General features: G+C 46.4%; 1 protein-coding gene across 1 annotated transcript in view; it reads left to right on the plus strand.

Annotated features, from left to right (window-relative positions):
• Positions 1–11,035: 11,035 nt before the first annotated feature.
• Positions 11,036–23,454, plus strand: part of sorl1 (sortilin-related receptor, L(DLR class) A repeats containing) — a gene marked incomplete at both ends in the record, with an annotated part of 77,232 nt that continues 64,813 nt past the window's right edge. The window contains 3 exons of the mRNA XM_080006765.1: positions 11,036–11,422; positions 19,700–19,816; positions 23,288–23,422. Coding sequence (XP_079862891.1) covers positions 11,036–11,422; positions 19,700–19,816; positions 23,288–23,422 — 639 coding nt within the window. The remainder of the gene's footprint in view (positions 11,423–19,699; positions 19,817–23,287; positions 23,423–23,454) is intronic.

Raw genomic sequence — 23,454 nt, forward strand, 5'->3', positions numbered from 1 at the left:
GCCGCTTTAAATTGCCCGGGCTGGGTGGAGGGGGGGGGGGGGCGCCATATTGATCAGGATTTAGGAACCACATCAAACATGCCTAGTGAACAATGAACGTGATGTTCCCGTGTTTTCCCTATTGGTTAGAAAAGGAAAAAAATAGATAAAAAATGACATAAAACGGCCAACGTTTACGGTCTTTTTAGTGGATTTTGAGCAGTTTTGCCGCTGGAAGGTTTTGCAAGACCTGGCAACCCGTGGTGGAGCGTACTCCCCCATTAAATAAATTAAAATGGACTTTTCTTACTTTTAATTGAGTGATATCAGCACTAATTTCACATCCAGTATCAAATAAAACAAAAAATGTTTATGCTGGATCGTTCACAATTTTTTTAATATAAAGGGTCTGTCTTTCACTCAATGGATAAATAATGGAACATTGAATAGTTCATATTTACGTAGACATTCACCACCAACTCTTTCACTAGTAGTGCAACCACCAGAGAGCAAAAAACCTCCTTCAAGACAAATGCACTAGAGGTAGTTCCTCTTTAATTTTGAATGTCTTAATCCTAATTTTAAACAATACAGTCAGTATTTGAAAAACTAACTGTAATTTAAAAACCTTCCAAAAACTTTCGGTGAATTAGAAGAATTGGGACAATTTTTTTAAATTTATGAATCCACAGACATGGTCTCACTGTAGATTTGTGATGATTGTGATGATTTATGACTAGGATTAAATCACATCTATTCCTGCAATGAATGGTGACATTTATTTACCCAAATAATATGTATTTCTTTCTTTACTGAAAGTGAGAAAAATAATTTCTTCCCATTTCCAATGGTCCTTTGCAACATATTAAAAATCAACAACAGAAGCTTTATTTACCCATAAAATTGTGAATATTTTTTCATATCCCATGAATCATTAGGATGCAATTTAAAAAAAGTTTGACAATCAGACAAGACAAATCATTCACCCAAAACCCGTATTATTTATCCATCTATCTATCTATCTATCTATCTATCTATCTATCTATCTATCTATCTATCTATCTATCTATCTATCTATCTATCTATCTATTTATTTAATTATTCATTTATTCATTTATTTTATTCAAATAAACAGTAATTTTTCTTTTACATCCCGGGATGGATATCCCCTTCTGAATGCATTAAAATAGACTACAGAATGGTGCAGCAGCAATGAGCAGCAGCAATAATTGGCCTCTGAAGTTGAGTGACGCTGGTCTACATTAATTCAATCGGGTATTTTTTATGTTCTTATTTGATAATATTGCTGCTTACCGGCTGTAGTCCACAAACCTACACATGTAACCCTAACCCTAACCTCTCCACAGCTCTGTCCAATTGGCCTGAATCCCCCTGGAGGTCACATGATGACTGTCTGGCGACAGTGATTTTCCTGTCATGAATTTAGATATGCCAATGCTAAATAACCACACCTCCGTCAAGTACATTTTCATTGAGAACAGATTTTATGGAGGGTTGGTGCTTTCCCGACAGAGATTTCCCTACAGACTGAAAAGTAAAAACTAGAATAATAAAATAAACATCATATCATTGATATGGTTATATTGGGTATGAATTATAACTCAATTTTTATCGATTTATAGATGAATTGGTAAAGAATAAAGATGCTGAAGAGTTCCTGTTAAAGGGCAAGTGTAAATGACAAAAGACCAGGCCTAAAAATCCATTATGAAATCTCTAAAAAAATACACTTAATACCAAAATCAAATAATTTTAAACTCTCAAGGCAATTATACATCTAACAGACAATCTACAATAACAAAGATAATTAATTTTTCCTTCTGATTTTCTGCAAAATTGATAAACTGTTAAATACCATTGCAATCGACGACTGCTTACTGTAGTTACCCTCTCTACTGAATTTTGTAATGAGTTTGCTATCTTCTCTCATGAGTAAATCATTAAAATCCAAAAATTATAGGCACACTGGCGGATCTCCTGCAGCCGGTGGGTTTAATTTCTCGGTCTTTAACTCCAGTCGTTAACTCAGCCGTTGTGCCGAAGAGGTGCTGCATCATCTTAAATCCTTCCTGTGTTCTTTTAAACCGCATCCCGCTTATTTGTTTCAACTATCTGTTCCAATAATACATTCAATATATTTAATGCTTATACTGCCATTGTGGTCCTTTTCATTTTTTACAAGTTCTCTCAAGTCTATGAAGACGAGCAGCTTCGATGCCCCTATTGTCATTTCTAATCTTCCATTCCTCAGTATATTCCTTATTTATAATCCTACCTAATAAGTGACTCTAGCATTTGGTGTATGATACATACCAAAATGGCTTAGTAAGTAAATTACATTTATTTTTTTCCTTTTTTTAAAATCTTGTATGCATTTATTTATTTATTTGTTCATTTATTTATCTATTTATCTATTTATCTCTTTATCTATCTATCTATCTATCTATCTATCTATCTATCTATCTATCTATCTATCTATCTATCTATCTATCTATTTATTTATTTCATTATTATTATTTATTTTTTTCCCATGGTTTTGTTTTTTAGGTTTTTCAAAAAATCCCAAATTTGCAGTAGGTCAAACAAAAATAAAGAAATGTGTCTGTGTATATTAACTCAGGCTCGTGTGCGTGTGTTGGGTGGTATGCTGAGTGGACCCTGGTGCAGAGAACGAGGCAGAGGCTGCGATGAGGTGGCAAAAATAAAGGTTTACTTGCATCAAGCACACAACAAAAAAACGGACAAAAGACAAGTAAGAATTTCGTGGGCTTGGAAACGAGAGCTTTGTCATTAGTCTAGAAAAACTCAAGGCTGAGCACGGAAGGACACAAAAGACAGGGTATAAATAGGAAAGACAAAACAAGACACAGGTGAACCATATGACATAATGAGGCTGGGTAAACAGAAACAGGAACAGGTGAAACAAAGCAACATTGATGAGCTAGTACTGGCGGCATCTAGTGACCAATGCCGGAAGGACCCGGGCGAACCCTGACAGAACCCCCTCGTCCAGGAATGACTCCCGACGTTTCCCCAGGAAGTGCCGGGTGGCGACGGCGGAAATCCCGGACCAGGGAGGTGTCCAGGACATCCCGGGCCGGAACCCAGGAGCGCTCCTCTGGACCGTAACCCTCCCAGTCCACCAGATATTACAGGGCCCTGCGGACCTGGCGGGAGTCCAGGAGCCGGCGGACCGTGTAGGCGGGCCGACCGTCAATGATGCGAGGCGCGGGAGGAGGCCTTGTGATGGGCGCCAAGGTGCTGGTGACCACCGGTTGGAGACGAGACACGTGGAAGGTGGGGTTTATCCTCATGGACCGGGGGAGAAGAAGACGGTATGCGACAGGATTGACCCGCCGCACGACCTTGAAGGGCCCAACATACCGTGGCGCGAGCTTGTGTGACTCAACCCGCAATGGAAGGTCCCTGGTGGATAGCCAGACCCTCTGGCCCGGGCGGAGCATAGGCGCTGGTCTGCGCCGTCGGTTAGCCTGGATCCGCTGCTGCCGGGATGCCCTCAGCAGCACATGATGAGCCCTCTGCCAGGTCCGTCGGCACCGCTGAACGAACCGCTGGGCTGACGGTACTCCCACCTCTGCCTCCTGCTCCTGAAACAGAGGAGGTACGTACCGAAACTGGCACTCAAACGGGGACATGCCGCAGAAGAAGAAGAAGAGCAGCGCAGAGTGTTGTGAGCGTATTCCGCCCACACTAGACAGTCGCTCCAGGAGGCAGGGTTGGAGGCACCTCAGGGTGGAAACCGGAGGACAGGCTGACGGAGGCGCCGAGGAGCTGGTGGAACGCCTTCCAGAACCGGGAGGCAAACTGCGGACCGCGGTCCGACATGACGTCCAGGGGCAGGCCAAACACCCTGAAAACGTGCTGCACCATGAGTTCAGCAGTTTCCAGAGCTGAGGGGAGCTTGGGCAGAGGAATAAAGTGGCAGGCCTTGGAGAACCGGTCGACAACGACAAAGATGACGGTGTGGCCCTGAGACGGTGGAAGGCCAGTGATGAAGTCCACCGAGAGGTGTGACCAGGGATGACTGGGAATGGGAAGGGGATGCAGCAGCCCCATGGGACGTGACCAGGGGTTCTTGTTCTGGGTGCAGACAGCAACATGCAGGCAGCGACGAAGGACCGGACATCCTGCTCCATGGTAGGCCACCAGAAACGTCTGTGGAGGAACTCGAGGGTCCTGGAGATCCCCGGGTGGCCAGTGAGGTGGGATGAATGCCCCCATTGCAGGACTTGTGACCGGACAGCCTTCGGGACAAACAGGCGACCCGGGGGCCTTTGCCGGGATCCGCCTCCCTCCTTTGGGCCTGCCGGACTTGCGTCTCGATGCCCCAGCGGACCGGAGCCAAGATGCGGGAGCTCTGGAGAATGGGCTTGGGGAGTTCAACCAGCTCAGGAGGGTCGAACTGTCTGGAGAGAGCATAGGGCTTGAGGTTCTTGGACCCGGGACGATATGAGATATGATGTTGAAACGATTGAAAAAGAGGGCCCATCGGGCTTGACGGGAGTTGAGGCGTTTGGCGTCCTGAATGTATGTCAGGTTGTTGTGGGCGGTCCAGATGATAATTGGGTGTTGGGCCCCCTCCAGCCAGTGCCGCCACTCCTCCAGCGCCAGTTTGACTGCCAGTAGCTCTCGGTTCCCTATGTCATAGTTCTGCTCCGCTGGGGTGAGGCGACGGGAGAAGAAAGCACATGGATGGAGCTTTTTGTCGTGAGTCCTTTGGGACAGAACGGCTCCCAATCCCACATCGGAAGCATCCACCTCCACAACGAAGGTAGGGTAGGCTCTGGTGTGGCCAGGACAGGGGCAGTGGTGAATTGCGTTTTGAGAGCTCTGAACGCCCCATCAGCCTCAGCAGTCCAGGCGAAGTGGGCTGTGGATGAAGTGAGGGCGGTGAGAGGAGCAGCCACAGTGCTAAAACTCAGAATTAATCGTCTGTAAAAGTTGGAAAACCCGAGGAAGCGCTGCACCTGTTTGACTGAGGTGGGTGGTGGCCAGTCACGGACGGCTTTGGTCTTGGCAGGATCCATCTGGACGTGACCCTCGGTGATGACAAACCCCAGGAAGTGAACGGTGGTGGCGTGGAACTCACTCTTCTCCCGTTTCACATAAAGGCCATTGGAGAGCAGACGGTGAGGGACCTGTCACACATGCTGTATGTGTTCGGGAAGGGTCCTGGAGAAGATGAGGATGTCATCAATGTAGATGAGGAAAAACTCACGGAGGACGTCGTTTACAAAGGCTTGGAAGACAGCGGGAGCATTGGCCAATCCAAAAGGCATGATCAGGTATTCATAATGGCCGGTGGGTGTGTTGAAGGCGGTCCCCCTCGCGGACACGGACGAGATTGTATGCGTTTCGAAGATCGAGTTTGGTGAAGATGGTGGCGCCTTGCAGTTGCTCGAAAGATGTGGACATGAGAGGAAGGGGGTAGCAATTCTTGACCGTGATCTTGTTAAGGCCACGGTAATCAATGCAGGGACGCAGGCCGCCATCTTTCTTACCCACGAAGAAAAAGCCTGTGCCCGCCCGGCCGTAGGTCGATGGCGCAGTCATACAGGCCGATGGGGAGGAAGAGTGGTGGCTCGTCCCTTGCTGAAGACCTCCCTCAGCTCGGCATACTCGTGGGGCACTCGTGAAAACTCGGGATGGATGGGGGCTTGAATACGGACTGGAGCCAGGACACGGACAGGCACTCCGGAGTGGACTGGACCTTGTGAAGGGGCCGGAGCTTGGACATGGACTGGAGACTCGAGGGGGTGAGAAGACGGACTGGAACAAAGACAGGTGGTGTGGCAGGCAGAACCCCATTCGGTGAGACCCCCAGAGGCCCAATCCAGATGTGGGTTGTGACGGGCCAGCCATGGGTAGCCCAGGACCAGTGTAAATTCAGGAGAGTGGATGAGGTGGAGCTGGATTACCTCTGAATGTTTTCCCTCCATTGACAGCCAAAGGGGGGCTGTGAGATGACGCACGCTGCCGGAGCCCAGTGGTCTTCCATCCAGGGCTGTCACCGTGAGAGGATGCTACAGAGGTGCCAGAGGGAGCTTTAGGCTTTTGCTAGCCCCACACCCAAGAAGCTACCGGCAGCGCCGGAATCCACCATAGCTTGGAGGGAGTGATGTTGATCTCCCCAGGTGAGGGAGGCAGTCAGCAGGACCCCAGTCCCCTCGAGCTCGGGAGAGAAAGTTGGCCTCGTCAAAGTTCTCCCTACCCTGGACGAGAGTTGGCTTTTCCCGAGAGCTCAGGGCAGGAAGAACGGAAATGACCCGGGATCCCACAGTACAAGCAGCGGCCCTCCCTCATCCGCCTGTCACGTTCAGACCGAGAGAGCCGTGTGCTGCCTACTTGCATAGGCTCCTCCATCGATGCTGGAGACGGGCTCGGGACAGCTCGGAGATGCTCGGGAGACGTCGTCCCCAGGACTGCTCTGCGCGCTGGTAGTGGTGAAGCAGAAGAACGGTGTTCCCCTTGTCTCTCCCGGAGGCAGTTGTCCACCCGAATAGCTGTTTCGATGAGCGTGTCCAGGTCATCCTGCGCCTCCCGGGATGCCAGCTCGTCCTTGACACCATCAATGAGACCATCCTGGAAGGACACGATGAGTGCCTCACTGTTCCATCCAGACACCACTGCGAGGGTGCGGAATGTGATGGCGTAATCCGCTATGCTCTGTACCACCTGGCGGAGCCGGAGTAGCCGTGTCGACACCTCCCTCCCACTGACTGGGTGGTCAAAAACTCGGCGCATCTCTTCGGCAAAAGCCTGGTAGCTGGAGCAGGCCGGGGTTTGCTGGTTCCAGATGGCTGTGGCCCAGGAGAGTGCTTTGCCTGTGAGTAGTGTGACAATGTATGCCACCCGTGAGCGCTGGGTGGGGAACTGAGATGGCTGGAGCTCGAAAGCCAGGGAGCATTGCGTCAAAAAGCCACGACAACCTCCTGGGTTACCGTCGTACCTCTCTGGCGCAGGCAGTCGTGGTTCGCGGTGATATGGAGGACGCGAGTCCATGGGAGGCACCGCTGGCGCAGGAGCCATAGGTGGAGCCTGTGCCTGGCTCTGCTGGAGGGCCTGGGCGAGGGACTGCAGTTTGTCCAGGATCTGTTGGAGAGCCTGCTCATGACGGCCAATCGCAGTACCCTGGTTCGTCAGGGCCACCCGCATGCGTTCCATCTCTGGAGGCTGACTCTCTGCTGGGTCCATGTTGTGGCTCAGCCTTGCTGTTGGGTGGTATGCTGAGTGGACCCAGGTGCAGAGAACACAACAAAAAAACGGACAAAAGACAAGTAAGAATTTCATGGGCTTGGAAACTAGAGCTTTGTCAGGAGTCTAGAAAAACTCAAGGCTGAGCACGGAAGGACACAAAAGACAGGGTATAAATAGGAAAGACAAAATGAGACACAGGTGAAACATATGACATAATGAGGCTGGCTAATCAGAAACAGAAACAGGTGAAACAAAGCAACATTGATGAGGCAGTACTGGCGGCATCCAGTGGCCGATGCCGGAAGGACCCGGGCGAACCCTGACACACACACATATGCATATGTGGGACACTCCACCCACTGGTACGGGTTAAGGAGGGCACACAGAGACTATTGGCAGAGAGAATCGATGCAGATTTTATTAAGTAAATAACAAAAAGGCTCACTGACAAATCAGAATATAGACAATATGCAACTGTGTCTGACTGGTCAGCCGTCGCCCACCAGTGGGAGAGGATGTCAGCCACAACCATCTGTGTCCCCGGCCTATGGACCATCTTAGAGTTAAAGGGCTGGAGAGCTAGATACAACCGGGTGATCTGGACGTTGGTATCCTTCATGCGGTGAAGCCATTGCAGCGGGGCATGGTCCGAACAAAGGGTGAAAGGGCATCCCACAAGGTAATACTGGAGAAAGCTGACGGCGCACTTGATGGCAAGGCACTCCTTTTCCCCAGTGCTGTACCTCGACTCCCGTTCTGACAGTTTACGGCTGAGGTACAGCACTGGCCGATCAGTGCCGTCCACCTTTTGAGACATTGCCCACAGCCCTCTGTCAGACGCATCGGCCCGCCCCATCGGGCTTACCTACCAGTATGACGGGGCTACACCAGAGACTTGTACACTCTTCTATCAGCCCCATGTCCAGCATGGCCTTTAATTTTGCCTGCACAATTTTGGCCTTATGTTCGGACAGACTTTACGGCCGGGAGCGCACTTTCAGTCCCAGAGTCGTCTCCACATTGTGGTGGACGACAGACGTGTGACCTGGCAGGTGGGAAAAGACATCCGCAAACTGCCATTGTAATGTGGCCGTGTCCGCACAAGAGATAGTCACTACAGTTTTGGAACCTCAAGCCCCAGCTCATTGCCCTGGATTACCATGGTTGCCAGATACACAGACGCCTGTTGCCTCCACTCCTTTAGGAGATGAATGTGGTAAAGCCGACCCCTGTCCAGCCGATCTACCTCATGATTGACCTCCCCAACCTGCTGTGTGACCATGAAGGGTCCTTGCCACTTTGCAAGCAATTAAGAGCTGGAAGTAGGGAGCAACGCTAACACCCTTTCTCTTGGTGCAAATTGTCTAAGGCGGACCCCTCTGTCATACAAGTGGCTCTGACGTGAGCTAGGAGCAAATTCAGGTCCAGGATGTTCACTTTGTTCTCATTGGTGCGAGGCCCTCCCTCCCAGCTTTCCTTAATTAGGTCTAGCACCCCCCAAGCCGAAGAGGAGCTCAAAGGGTGAGAAGCCTGTGGAGGTAGACCAGCAACCCGAACCATCTGCCCTACTCATATCAAGGGACGCATAAGGATCTGAGCAACTTTATCAAAGGCCAAATTAAGATGGCTAGAGGACTGGGTCAGAGCATCTCCAAAACGACAGGTCTTGTGAAGTGTTCCCGGTATGCAGTGGTTAGTACCTACCAAAAGTTGTACAGGGAAAACAACCGGTGAACCAGCGACAGGGTCATAGGCGACTATGGACTCACTGACGCAAGTAGGGAGCGAAGTCTAGCCTGTCTGGTCTGATCCCACAGAAAAGCTACTGTTGCACAAATTGCCAAAAAAGTTAATTCTGGCTATGATAGAAAGGTGTCAGAATACACAGTGCATCACAGCTTGCTGCGTATGGGGCTGCATAGCTGCAGACCGGTCAGCCTGTCCACTGCCAAGTATAAACATTCAAAACACTACTGTTGTCGATGACGCTTTTAATGGTTTGACTCCTACATATATTCAGATTTTGCCTTTCTGTTGATACATTTGTTAAAGAAAGCACAAATGTCTATATTTAAAATTTTGTGTGTTTTTTGTGTGGTTTTATGTGAAGCATATTGTGTTTTCTCATCCATGAAATTAGGTTTGTGTTTTATGAAGATTTATGCATTTTTTTGGTTAAAGGTCAAAACAAGATAGTATGCATTCGAATTAACATATCAGTGAACTCCAGATTCACCGAGTCACTTTATTCAAAGAATAGATGCTCCTTGCAGTATCAGAGTAACTCTTATTTTCTCCTAATTTGCTAAGCATGTCTATTGTTTATGTTGTACACACAGGCAGGCCATCATACTATTTACTGTGAGAAGGTGTTGTATGTGTAATGGGTTCATGAAGCAAATTGCCAATGAAAGGGCAGAGCCACAGTTCTCATAACAATTTGTACAGTTTTCCAAACTGTGCTTGTGATAAAGAAGCCCTGTGAGAGCAGATACCTAAATGACTAGTGACAGACCTATGATGTCCTACTGAAACAACCAAGCGCTGCTGTAGTAAGAACATTGATCTTGAAAATGATCTTCCTCTGCAAAGTAATTAATCCAACAAGTTTAGTTTCCAAAGATATACAAGATAAGTTACATTTAGAAATTTGGTGGATGCTGCTTTCGATGGACTGCATCCTATTGGCAGGTTTTCTTGTCTAAAAATTGGTCAGTTTCAAATTCTCACCAAATTAGAGCATTGGAAGATGATATTTTTATGGATATATAAAAAAATGCCGACGTGGGATGTGTTTTTTGATTAGGGGTGTAGTTTAGAAGCTCCTCGTTTTTTAAGAGCTTTTATATCAGCTTCTTTTAAACATACACTGATCAGCCACAAAACCACCACCAATATTGTGTAGCTTCGCCTCGTGCCACCACAACAGCTCTGACCCATGGAGGCATGGACTCCACAAGACCTCTGAAGGTGTCCTGTGGTATCTGGCATCAAGACCTTGGCAGCAGATCCTTTAAGTCCTGTAAGTTGTGAGGTGGGGCCTCTATGGATCAGACTTGTTGTTCCAGCACATCCCATAGATGCTCGATCGCATCGGACCCTAACCCCGGCCATCCCCATGATGTAGAAGAAAACGTGATTCATCAGACCAGGCCACCTTCTTCCATTGTTCCATGGTGCGGGTCTGATGCTCATGTGCCCATTGTGGGCTCTTTTGGCGGTGGGACAGGGGTCAGCATGGACACTCTGACCAGCAAGCTGCGATGCACTGTGTGTTCTGACACCTTTCTATCATAGCCAGCATTTTTGTGCCATTCTGTGAGATTGGACCGGACGGGCTGGACTTTGCTCCCCGCCGTGCAAGATGATCAATGTTATTCGCTTCACCTGTCAGTGGTTTAAATGTTGTGGCTGATTGGTGTATATGATATGATATATGATAGCAGTGACCCTTAAAAGTAGTTTGTTCACTTTATGAGCTATTTCTTTAGCTGTATACTGTATACAATATACCCTATGATATGATAAAATAGACCCTATAAAATAATATAATATACATCGAAAAAAATAAAAGAAAGATAGAAGAGAAGAAGAAAATAATGAGGAAAATGAATGAATGAATGAATGAATGAATTAAACTGGAATGTCACAAAAAACCTTTTTTTAACCCCTTCGGGGCGGGTTTGTAGCGCTTCGAAACGTCTTCTTTCGGGACTGGGTTTTTTTTTTTTTTGGCGTGGCCTGGCAACCCCGCCTACCGGCCGCTCGTAGGCGCTCTTCTAGGGTTACCTAACCCAGAAACGGAACATACACAAACATGGCGACAACACGGTCGGGCAAGATGCTGACCTATCTACAGTGCGGCGCCGTGTATCTGCTGTTGTTGCTCGCCGCGGCCGGGGTAAGGTCGTCGAATCTCCGCCTCCGTCCGGAGCAGCGTTACACGCTACCGCAAAACAGAGGGTTCTTCACGATAAACGCGGCGGAGGATTTAACTGATGGAGGAGGAGGAGGAGGCGGCGCCACCGTCGTCGTCGTCGCCGCCGCCGCCGCCGCCGCCGTGGCTCCGACGCTGCGTCCTGCCGCGCGGGGAGCCTCGGAAGGCGGCTTGAAGGCTGGAGCCGAGCCGCCGCCGCCGCAGCCGCCGCCGCATCGGAACCGCAGGAGCGCCGCTCCGTCGGCCGTGCCAAAGGTGTACGGACAGGTAATGCGGTTCAGATAGCGCCCTGCTTATCGCCTGCAATGCATTTCCTGCAGAATGAGGCAAACATCCTTGTTGTTTTTCTTGCATGCAGAAGGTGAGGAGCAAATGGTGCAAGTTTTGACAGAATTGCACGGTTTTTTTTTTGTTAGAATGTAGGCTATAGTTTCCCCCAAACCCTGTCAATTTGCACCGATTGTGGTGGTTGCTCATATGAATAGATACTTTATTCACCCTCGGATGGAAATTGCGGTTACATCAGCACACAATCCAAAACAATAGCTAATAATACTACTATTACTACTAATAATAAAAACAAATGGAAACGTGAAATAAACCCAAAAATGACCCCCACCCCACCCTCACCGAAAAAGACCTACACAACATAATTTTAGATTATTGCAGTTGTCAGAAGCAACCGATCCCTCCGGCCAAATCAGTTTAATGGCCACTCTATCATCCTTGTTTGTGGGTAATCACCAACCAAATGGACCTGTTTGTGCACTTGCCCCGTGGTCTACACTTCAGACACCAGAAGGCTCTTGAACAACACCCTACGGTAATATAACTGCAGCTAACCTAACCTAACCTAACCTAACCTAACCGGGCTTGGTCATTAACAAGCAGGGGTGGGAGTGTTGTGGTCGTGAAGGCAATATGAAGGAACTTTAGTGTCAGAGTACAGCACCATCACTGTCAAGAACAAATGATCTCCATCAGGGCCGCCGTTGTGAGATGTTTTAAACATGAGTCGTACAAATTGGGTTAAAAAAAAAACAAAAAAAAAAAACGAAATGCAGAAGGAGGTGGAAGCCCCCACTGTACAACCTCCATTGCCATAACAGTGGCGGCTGTTACCAGGACGCGTCTGGGCTGGATCCGCTCGCTTGTTCAACGACACAATCCGTGCAAACAACAGCCAATAGATCAGACATCCTAAAGAGAGTCTGAGCGGTATGATATTTCCCAGCCAGCCAGCCAGCCAGCGGCGATATCAATAACCGCTCAAAATGGAGCGCTCAGCTGATTCGGGTACACGGATAGAGTGACGTGCTTTTGTTTTCGTTTCTTTTCTTCACTCCTCCGGCCTGCATGTGATGGCTGGTTTTTATGGATATGACTGGGCTGGTAACGGAGCGGGCTCGAGCAGGTATTGTAATTATACATGTAGATCGCCTCTCGGAGACCAAAAGCAACTGCCCTCCCCAGTGACGACCAATCTTTAACTATGCCAAAAGATTGACCTTGTTTAAGTGTGTGTGTGTGTGTGTGTGTGTGTGTGTGTGTGTGTGTGTGTGTAATACATGTGTCGCTCTGGCCCCCAGACGCATTACACAGGACCACGGTTCAGCCCAGCAACACACACACACACACACACACACACACACACACACACCGTCTCAACCGACCTCACGGTCTTGCCCTTTGGTACACACACACACACGCACGCACGCACGCGCGCGCGCACACACACATACACATCGTCATCACCAGAATCAGTGTTCCTCTCTCCTGGTGGGCTGTGCTGCGTTCAAAAGCGCAGAAATTTTCCACAACATCTTCTGGCTCTGGTGTTGGGCGAGTGGAGGAAAAACACGTCTTTATCGGCTTTTGTCGGGCTGAGTTTGTGCGGCCGTCGTCAAGGCATGGCCCGTGCTTACCGTAAATCCGATAGGCATCTCTTACGGTCTTGAAGGAAAGACCTCTAATTGAATGGTCATCGTTTTCATCATTGTCAAGCAGCGCAAAGTTGCGGAGGGGTTTTGGCAGTCATGCCCTGGAATTGTTTGATTTTGCCACTAATGCATTAAATGCACAGCAAGTGTGATAACAAGCAAATCTCTCTACAGGCTAACAGATCTGTCAAAATGGAATGCCAAGCCATTCCTCAAAGAGGTGTTAAATGGCCCGTGTTGGTCATTTGACACTTTCAAGTCGGCCCCTTCAAGCTACGTTACAACGCTGAAAAACAGACCTAGTGTCAGAGCTGTTTCTTCCCTTGGTCAATGACGACGGAGAATAGGCCAACCTTAGAAAAATGAATTGGGATCTTGTGCCTGACAGAGATGTAGGACAGCGGCTGCATTGTTTTGTCTGTCTGGTACCAAAAATACGCTGTCTTCTCGCCCAGCAGAGCCTCAATCGTAAAATGCAAATCAGAGATTGCCTGGCGCCTGCGTTCTAGTGACTTGTGAGAGGAGAGGGTTCGTCACTGGGTGCCAGTCCTGCAGGGATGATGTCATTGTTTGAGTCTGGCTCTGCTGGAGTTGCGTTCCTTGCAATGGTGCACCTCCCGGCCCCACCTTTTTATTGTATAAATAAATGAAGGGGTGGGTTTGCAATCTTTCAACCCAGGCCTTATTGAGACACTGGTTCCCACCATTTAAAGTTCACAGCACAACCCTGCTGAACGCTTTACTATAGAAGCTGCAGCGTCCTCTGCTGCAGCTCCTCAGGGTGCTTGAATGCAGTTCGCCAGTGAAACATTAAAATAAATAAAAAAATAAAATAATTATTCTCTTTTTTAAAACGAGAAGCTAACAGAAAAATGGTTGCAGCCCCTGGGTTTTTATCAGGTTCTTTAGGGTTTATTTCGCTCTTTCTGGTACATTGACGCCAATGTGGTAGACTAGAAACAGGAAGTTGCCCGTTTCCTACTGGACTGAACAAAGTCCAGTTTGTAAATACATTTTGACAGTCCGGTCTTATGCGGTCTCTAGGTGAACTCTTCCATTTACTACCATCAGAGACACTGTATGTTCATTTGAAATATCCTTTTTTATCCAATGAAGCAACTTGTGGTGAATTTTGCTTCAGACACAGTCTGAAAAGTGTGGCGTCCCAGGCAGTCAGATATGTATTTGACTTTTAGTTGATTGCATATACATATATACATTCTTAATGTAGTCCTTTTTTTTCCTCAAAATATTAATGACTTTGCAAGGGAGTACATGAGCATATGGTCCCAATCCTAATAGCTACCACCACATACTCTGGCAGTGTTTTGAGCTGACCTTCCCTTAAGAAGACGGGCGGGAGGTCGCCACATTCAGTCGACCTACATGAGCCCCGACAGGGAATCCCCACTTCCCAAAGATAAGCTGAGAACCGAGTTGGGGAATGCTAACCGCATTATCCAGTTTACTGTAGCACCGTATCGGTGGCGCTTGAGGTCCGGCTCCTCTAATCCCCCTTCAGCGAAACCGTTTCGCACTTGTTTTCCACCTGCCGTGCAAGGTTGAGGCCACAAGGAAAGGCCCGCTTTTCTCTGTTGTTGTTACGCCTAATCTCAGGCCATGTGACATCAAGCCTTCACCTGATCAACCCTGCATTCCTATCCCTCCCTTGTTCCTTGTTCAAGGATATAATGCGGTTATACTATAAAGCAATGTTACGGGGCCAGCAGACTAACTTTAGGCCGACGAGGGTAGGCCAGATTATGTGAGTTCAGACTACGTAATTCTGGCCTGATTTTCCGCTCGGTGACAGGTATTTGGAGATCGCTGAGCAAAGCCCAAGATAAATCATAGCGTGCTCCTGTGACCGACGAGCGTGTGGTGTGAACTGCTCACAACACGATCCCACTGATCATGAGATATCAAGCAGGTTTAACATCTGGTTGAGTCGGGAGCGACGCAACGAGCTACAGCCAATGAGAGCAGACACTGGGTAAAGGGGGGGGGGGTGTGATGAGAGGGAGAGACGGGAGTGCCCGGAGCAGAAGCCAGAAACGCACAACATACCTATTTTACTTTGTAAAGTAGTTGTGTAGTGTGAACAGTACAGTGATCTGACGGTTAACCTCCGGGTTCGGGCAGAGTTCTGTGAAACCGAGCTCACATAATCTCTCCATAAAGTCTTTTTTTATTATTATTATTTTTTTTGTCGTTTTTATTCTTAAGTGTGCTGGGGATGTCACAAGAGCCAAAATGTCCCCCAAAAGTGATGACAAATTTCGAAATGGTTCCGGTTACCAGTTTTTCCTCTGTTGGTACCGATCTAGTTTTTCCCAGTGTCGAGGAAAGCGACAAAACAAAAAAGTGGGTCCCAAACGTTTCTTACCGCTCACTAAACGCTTTTTTCTTTTTTTCCCCTGATGCCAATCGTCTTTTAACTTACTCCCTAGGCTGTGTAATAAACATCTAAAACAGTTCAGAGACATGACCGACAGGAACCATGCGTTAAGAAGCATTGGTCTTGGCAAGCTGTATTTTTCCTAAATATATCCTATCATATCCCGCACAGTTTTAGCCAACACAACCATTTTTTTGGCGACGACTGGCATAGACTATGTTCTCGATGACGATGAAATTTCCTTACTGTTCGAAGAAGTGTCTCTTCCAAATATAACATTATCCTTTAAAATGAATACATCTAGCTATGGACCTGTCTCCACTGTCAGTAAATGTTCACTAGCTGGTTGGAGCATATTGAGCCGTGCATGTGTATATTTGGGTTTTTGTCTTTTGATTTCACTTAATTTGGACACTAGTTTACTTAAATCCGTTGTTCAAGGTTTTTCGGCAATGATCATAGAAGGAAACAGAATTGTGCTTGGAGAATGGTAGAATTGTACAGGCATTGGTATCGACTACCCAGGTTCAGGTATTGTGACATCCCAGTGTATACCAGACAGATGGATGGAGGGAGGGAGAGAGGGAGAGTGGGAGCGTATCGGGAAGGGGTCCGCTGAGTTGGAGATTAACTCACTGTTCCGCTCTGACGGTTTTTAAGGTCTGGGTTTGAATGGCCGCCCTGATGGCAAAAGAGAAGTCGGGAGGGGAGAGTGTGCTGCTGCTCTGCGCCTTTCCACTGGCTGGCTTCGTTTACTGAATGCATTTCGGTCCTGTCAGATGCTATCAAGAGCTTGGAGAAAAAGTCTGTGTGTGTGTCTGTTTGTGTGTGTGTGTGTGTGTCTGTGTGTCTGTGTGTGTGTGTGTGTGTGCGCAGTGGAGAGCAGGAGAAAGCCAATTCGTAGCAGAGGCTTGGTGAGAAGAATCTGTGATCTAACACACACTACTCTTGGGTGACCACAAGGCTGTCTCCAAGATGGATGGACTGGAACAGATAAGAGACACCTCTATGCCACTTATAGAACCATCCCTGGACCATACTGCAGCGCTTGGTGTGTGTGTGTGAAGAGACCCTATTGCAGGTAGCATGATAGGCGGAATATGGAGACTGAGCCTCTTTTACCGCTACTTGTATGAACTCGTTTTCTACTATATTCTTTTTGTTGCTGATGCAGTTAAGATAATCATGCTGAAAATGTTTTTTAGTGCCACAGCAAAAGTCACGCTGAATCGGTTCACTTTGGCAACACTCTTGTGCAATAACAGCGGCCAACAAGACTAATTTCTTTCATTGAGGAGTCGTCTGTTGGTTCCGAGTACAATTTACATTTCATGTTGAGATGCATTTATAAATTGTAAACTACACAGCGTTGGATTTTGTTCTAGTGGACGATATTATCAGAGGCTTAAGCCGGCCTCCATTCAGCGAAGCCGTCTCCATCTTAAATCATTACCTGCAGACAGTGGAGTGAGCGGTGATGGATGTGCTTTTGAGCTCGCCGCAAAGGCCTCACCTGCGTTGACTCTCATGCAGCAGTTTGCTGCGCCCGGGCAAATTGTTTGTCATCAGTCTCCAGATTTAGCCGTGTCATTCCCCTGGAGCCGCGGGCCGTCTGGGCCTCAGTCGCCATAGCCGACGCTCCGGCAACAGGGATTTACTGCCACGCCACCTCGGCCTCAAACTGATCCAAAGTGAACTCTGCTGAGCAGGGGAGAGAAGGGAAGAGCAGCCCATGACTGAGGGATCCAAAACAGTGTGATGATAACCTCAACAGTGTGTTGAGCTCATTACTGTCATCTCCGCAAATTTTATATATATATATCCTACGTTCAAGGACTTCTGGAGAAACGAAACTTTGCAGTTGCTCCGTTCGTCCGTAGGAACAGTCCGTTAAACATACGGGGGATTCATTTTGTGTGTCTCCGATTATTATTATGAATTATTTCGAGGGCTGCACCCGACTCTGGATTTTGTCAGTGGAATCGTATTCGGCTGTTCGTTTCCAGACGCGGATGATTCACACGCATAAATATATATTTACGATTCCCCATTGCATTGCATTTTTGTAAGCTTCCATGTGTTTTATCCTGTTATTGTAATGCACACTGACTGACAAAAAAAAAAAAAAAAAAAGCTGCGGTAAGAAAAATCTCCTAGCGTCACAGCCCTAACCTTGCTCCACTGCAGTGAGCTGTTGACGTTCTGCTGGTCTTGCTTCTGATAACTACTACACTGGACCTGCCTTGTTTTAAGGAAGCTATCTTTCACAAAGCGAAAGAACAGGTTTGGTACATTCTGACACCATATTGTCATTGTGAAACTTGACTAAAGAAGTTGGGTTAGCCAGCGAGATGCTGTCTGTTTATACCAGTGTGAACTCTTCGGACCTTTATAGGGAAGTCAGAATCCAAAGGAGTCTTTTTTCTTTCTTTTTTTTTTTCCCCGGCTCATTAATTAAACATTGGAGCCGATGCACAGGCGGTTTTATTAAGGGGTGGGTTGATTTATTTTATTCATAGATCTTCAGATCTGGCTTAAGAGAGTTTTCATAAAGGCTAAATTAGTGCTCTTAGGCTGCGGCTTTTCTTTCCTTGTGCTCTCGCAATTCACTAGGTAGAAGTAGTGTTTCTTCGCACGCAGTAGCAGCGAGTCGGCAGCAGGCCTTCCTGCCCTTGGCCACATGCGTGCATGCACAAACACGGAGACATTTAGCAGCGGTAGGCCAACACACTCGGCCAACTTGTTTGCCAACAGATAAGGATGTGAATGCAGTAACCCTAGTAACGTGCGCTGGTAAGCTACCTAGACATTGGCACAATCAGAGACATGACAAGAATCTCACAATACAAAGGCTTCCATAACTCTTACTGTATGTGACTGACCAGGAATGTTTTTACCGTTTATCCTGAGAAAAGCCTCAGCATTTGACTTCGCCTTGACGCTGTTTCCCACCTTTTGTTGATTCTAATCCGGTATGCGTTCATATTAATTGAGAGCAGCCTTGTAACGCACCCGTCGGGGATGATTCATTCCTGCCAAACAGGTCTGTGCAGTGCAAAGAAATGCAAAAAAGGTAAAATGTTTACAAAAGGCAGTGCCTTGGAGTAATGCTTGTTGTTCAGCTAAAGGTGAAGCTCGTTTATTCCGGAGATTCTGCAAATCCAGGAGAATTACCCAGCTTCCGCTTGGGCTGAAAGCCTGCCTTTCGTTGATGCTTTTCCAGCCCGATTACATCACTGCGTTTTGACTCTTTACTCAAGACGTCTATTGTGCTGATCATTGTGAAAAGTAGGGTGGTCATCTTTAACCACCCTGCATGGCCAAACACAGTCCGTTCATTGTGCTCAGTTGACACATACAGTAGACTGGACAAAAATTAAGGAATGACAGAAATGTAGAGTCATATAGTAGCAGCAAGGACTTTATAAGATGTAGGGCCACTCTATGCCTTCCGAACAGCTGAAATCCTTCTTGGATAGTTGTCCTACAAATCTTTAACTTTGTGTAGTAGTGGGATGTTGGACCATTCTTCAAGAAGAAACGCCTCTCTTTGAGGCATGAAGTGGGCGGAAATCTAATTTTACTCTCTGCTCCACAGCTTCCCTTAAAGTTTCAATGCAGTTCAGATCAGGTTATCGGGGAGGCCATGGTAAGAGGTTGACTGTGTGTGTCTTGTGTTTATGAAACTCCTCTAGAATTTATTTAGTTCTTTGTATTGGGGCCATTATCATCCTGGAATATGGGAACATCACACGGGGGAGCGGTGTTGCACCTGGACACAATGACCCCCATTGCAGATCTCGCAGCATGTTTTGCAGTCGATCGATTTCTATTAATGATAAAATGATGCCTGACTCAATGATATTGCAGAGAATAAATCTTCAGTGGTTAAAAAAGCTTTTTTGGTTTTGACTGTAATATTAGATGTAAATATGACCATAGGTCTGACGTGCTGGGGATGTTTGCATCTCAGACAGAGAAGCATTCACTTTACTTACCTGGGCTCCAAGGTTTTAATCTTTTTTTTTGCTTTATTTTTTTAATCCCGCAGCTGCATTTGTAATTGTGATTTAATCACCGTAAAGTTAAACTCATTTTGTGAGCCGTACACCACCTCGATGTGGTGTATGGTATTAATTTGTAGTTTATAACCAAACCCTCCTGCCAAGCATCTCCAGTATCCTCCATCTTTTCTTCTTTCTGCAGGCCAACCTCAATGACTCACACAATCAGATGGTGGTCCACTGGGCGGGAGAGAAGAGCAACGTCATCGTGGCCCTGGCTAGAGACAGCGTGGGAGCCACGGGTCCTAAAACCAGCTCTGTGAGTACAGCTGCACGTAATGCCACGGGCACACTACACGACTTTCAAAGTTGTCAGATCGACGTACTGTTCACACTGCACGACTTTCTGTCTCGTGATCGAGAATCTTGCATTTGTGGTTTGCACTACTGAAGACACTACTGAAGCCACCAAGTCGTCACAAAGCTGTACTTTTCCCACTAGACTATTTTCTGTCTTGTGATCGGGAATCTGAAAGTTGTTGTGGTTTCCCGCTACATGACTGGTCGGCGACGGGGGTCACACATTACAAGATCTTTCACCACAAAAACACATGCGAGAAGTGAGACTGGAAATGACGCAATACCATGCACGGGACAGGATTATTTATTTTACATTATATTCTTGACTTCACTGTTAAAACAGCAGAAAAACAATAAAAGCAGAATTTAAATAAGAAATATTTTAAAAACCTAGAGAGGAAAAGTAAAATAGGTTGTTGTAGTGGTGCAACGGAACGTAGTTGGTCCATGATTCGTACAGGTCGCCCCCCACGGTCCGGCTCCTTGTGAACCGCGGATTAATTGCAAAATTTAACCATCGTAGTCAAATACAGTTTTCCTGCCGCTATTACTTTTTTAACGAATAATTCCCTAAATCTGGACGCAGAGTTGCAGTGAAATTAAGATAGACAAGACAATAGATGCGTGCTGTGTTTTACTCTAAAGCGCAATGATATGTTCATAGGGGGGGGTCACGATTCCGATTCGAAAATTGATAATCGATCTTAATGAGCGTTCGATTTTGAACTTCGAAATCGCAATCAGGTCTGTGATTCTTCCCGTAATTTTGTGGGTAATATTGTCCGACATAAATTTGACCTCTAATCTACCGTTATCTGAAAATAAACTGTGCACTGTATCGCTGAAGCTGTGCTTTGGCGAGGGGGGGAGGTCGGAGGTGAACCGAAGCCTGAGCACAGCTGGAGCTCGCAGCTTGTGCCTTTTAATAATTTAAAGAAAAAATGATATTTTACAATATGTCCACTTGAGAGTAGCGGCAGCTTGTGAGAAGTGCCGCTCCATAAGAGTAGCTCACGTTATGGATATGATTTGTGTTGTGATATGAAAGACAAGATAATAAGTTGAAACGGAACATGACGCTGTGATATGATGAGTAGAATAAGGTAAAAAGTCAGATTGGAGAAGAACGAACAGAGCCGACACAGACGTGGTGGGGGGCAGAGAAGGGTCACAATTATTGTAGTGTTGAAAAGTTTGTCTCTTTTCAGTGAGCTGGATCATCCGGCTCACTGAAAAGAGCGGGCTCTTACGGCTTCCAAGCATTTATTTTATATATGAAATTGTATGAAATATTTTTTTCATATTTATTCCACAACAAAAATAAACAACATTATTTATAATGATTTCAGGTGACTGGACTCAAAGTTACTTATTCAGAAACAAGTGTTTTCTTTTCAAATCAAGACTCGATAGGGTAAGGGTTAGTGCTGGAAAAAAATACATATGTTGAAATCGAAAATCGAATTGAAATCATGTATTGAGAGATGCAGACTTCTCTAACACCACGACCGTGCCTTGCACTGTACCTGAACCCATTTTCGTGAAATTTAGTTAGTTATAAACGGGAGAAATTGAACAGTATACTGGTTTGTCTGTTACCGGAATTAAATTCAATTACTGGGGGCGGATCTACTCATATTTTTTCATTCACTACCATGTTTAAAGGAAGAAGGTGTCATGCATGCCTCATATTGCAGTTTAATTTAACAGTATTGAGTGAATATACAGTATTTTAAGATTTGATTTAAACATTGGACTTTCTTGAATGTTGTTTTCATTAAGACCATGGGTTCCTTACCTTAAATGTTTTACAGAATAAATGAAAAGCAAAGTTATATTTCTCTCCCTTTTAACATTTTTTATAGATTTTGCTGAGCTGAAAAATGATCCAATCCTTGATTCAAAACCTGAACACAAACAAGCACAAATATAGTTATATGAATGCAAATATTAGCTTCCCCAGGCACGAGAGCTGTGCCGATGCTGGGTTCATCTAAAGTCTATTTATGGACTGGCTACTACAATATGGCGGAGTTGGTCTTCAGTAGTGCAATTTTACCAAACTAGCAAGACACAGTAAGGTATTTTTTAGCGACTTTCCACCAAAGTACAGGAACTGAATAAGGATCCATTTCCATCCGGGAACTTTCTGAAGGGCGACCACCGCAGTCCCTATGAGTTCTTGGTTCCTGGAGAAGGAGACGCCAAGCGTGCGACTATTGGTCACACCTGGTGCTTTTATTTTTATTTTTTGCTTCCAGTTTTTGAATTACGCAATTTACTTTTGTAAAATGCCTGTGTGCGCTTGACAATTCTCCTCTTTGGGACCAGGAACAATTCAAACCAATTTCAGAGCTGAAGTCTTCTTGTGGAAAATGGCCAAAGTTCCAAAGTGACTGGAGCGGAGTCTCCAGTTCCTGAAATGGTTTCCCGCGATGGAATAGCCTTGTTTGTGTTTTTTTTTGTTCTCCATTTCAGCCGTCTTGAATCCATATTCAGAGATTCTCAGAGAACAATCTTCAGTATTCATTTAAAATGGGTGTGGTGGGGGGTGGGGGTCCCGTGGACTCCAGTGGTGTCCAGTGCCCTCGTAGTTTTGTTACATGAGGTTCCCTGGGAGGGATGAATCCCTCCATCTGCTACAGTCATACACACATACAGACACAGCTGTGCGGACAGTCCTGCGCCTGCCTCTTCTTTTGGTTATTCAGTTCCTGGAGCTTATCTGAAAGTTATTTGCTTTCAGCCGGAGTTGCCTTTATTTATGTACCCATTTTCTATTAATTTATTTATTTATCTATCTATTTATTTACTTAATTATTTATTTATTTATATACCACCAAATATGCATAAATACCCAGCTCATATTGGCATGTGTGAGAATGCGTAACGCCTGCAGGCCACTGGAGCCTATTTTGGTTGAAAAATAACAAAAACAATTAAATGAATTAATTTAGAGTAAGCCTACATCTCTGGCATTAATCAAAGTAAATAGTTTCCCGTTGCCGGTTTTTCAGTGAATAAAACATCTCGCTGAAGTAGTTGTCTCTACTTGAAGGAAGTGAACTCACTCTTGCAGGAAGAGAGTATTGTTGTGACACCGAGAGAGGTGTGTGTGTGTGTGTGTGTGTGTGTGTGTGTGTGTGTGTGTGTGTGTGTGTGTGTGTGTGTGTGTGTGTGTGTGTGTGTGTGTGTGTGTGTGTGTGTGTGTGTGTGTGTGTGTGTGTGTGTGTGTGTGTGAGAAATCTGCGAATTCTGCAGAGGAACAATGTTGCACTAAGCGTCATCTGTTCACTTGACGTTTAGTGTGTGTGTGGAGGTTCGGTCACCTTTTCCCCCTTTACCATCCTGGTTACACCGCTTCACGACGCCCTCTCCCAACCTTTCCCCTCCTTCACACACACACGTCTGCTTTCCTTCTCTCCCCCAGGTCTACATGTCCTACGACTACGGGACCAGCTTCTCATTGGTCTCGGAGAAGTTCCAGTTGTCCGGAGCCAAGGCCAAGCAGGGTGGCAAGCAGGTCATTTCACAGTTCTACCACAGTCCCGCGGACAACAAGCGGGTAAGAAAATCAGGAGCTTTTTCGGGCCTGTC

The sequence above is a fragment of the Zeus faber genome (genome assembly GCF_960531495.2).
Source record: "Zeus faber genome assembly, chromosome: 9".
NCBI classification, from domain to species: Eukaryota; Metazoa; Chordata; class Actinopteri; order Zeiformes; family Zeidae; genus Zeus; species Zeus faber.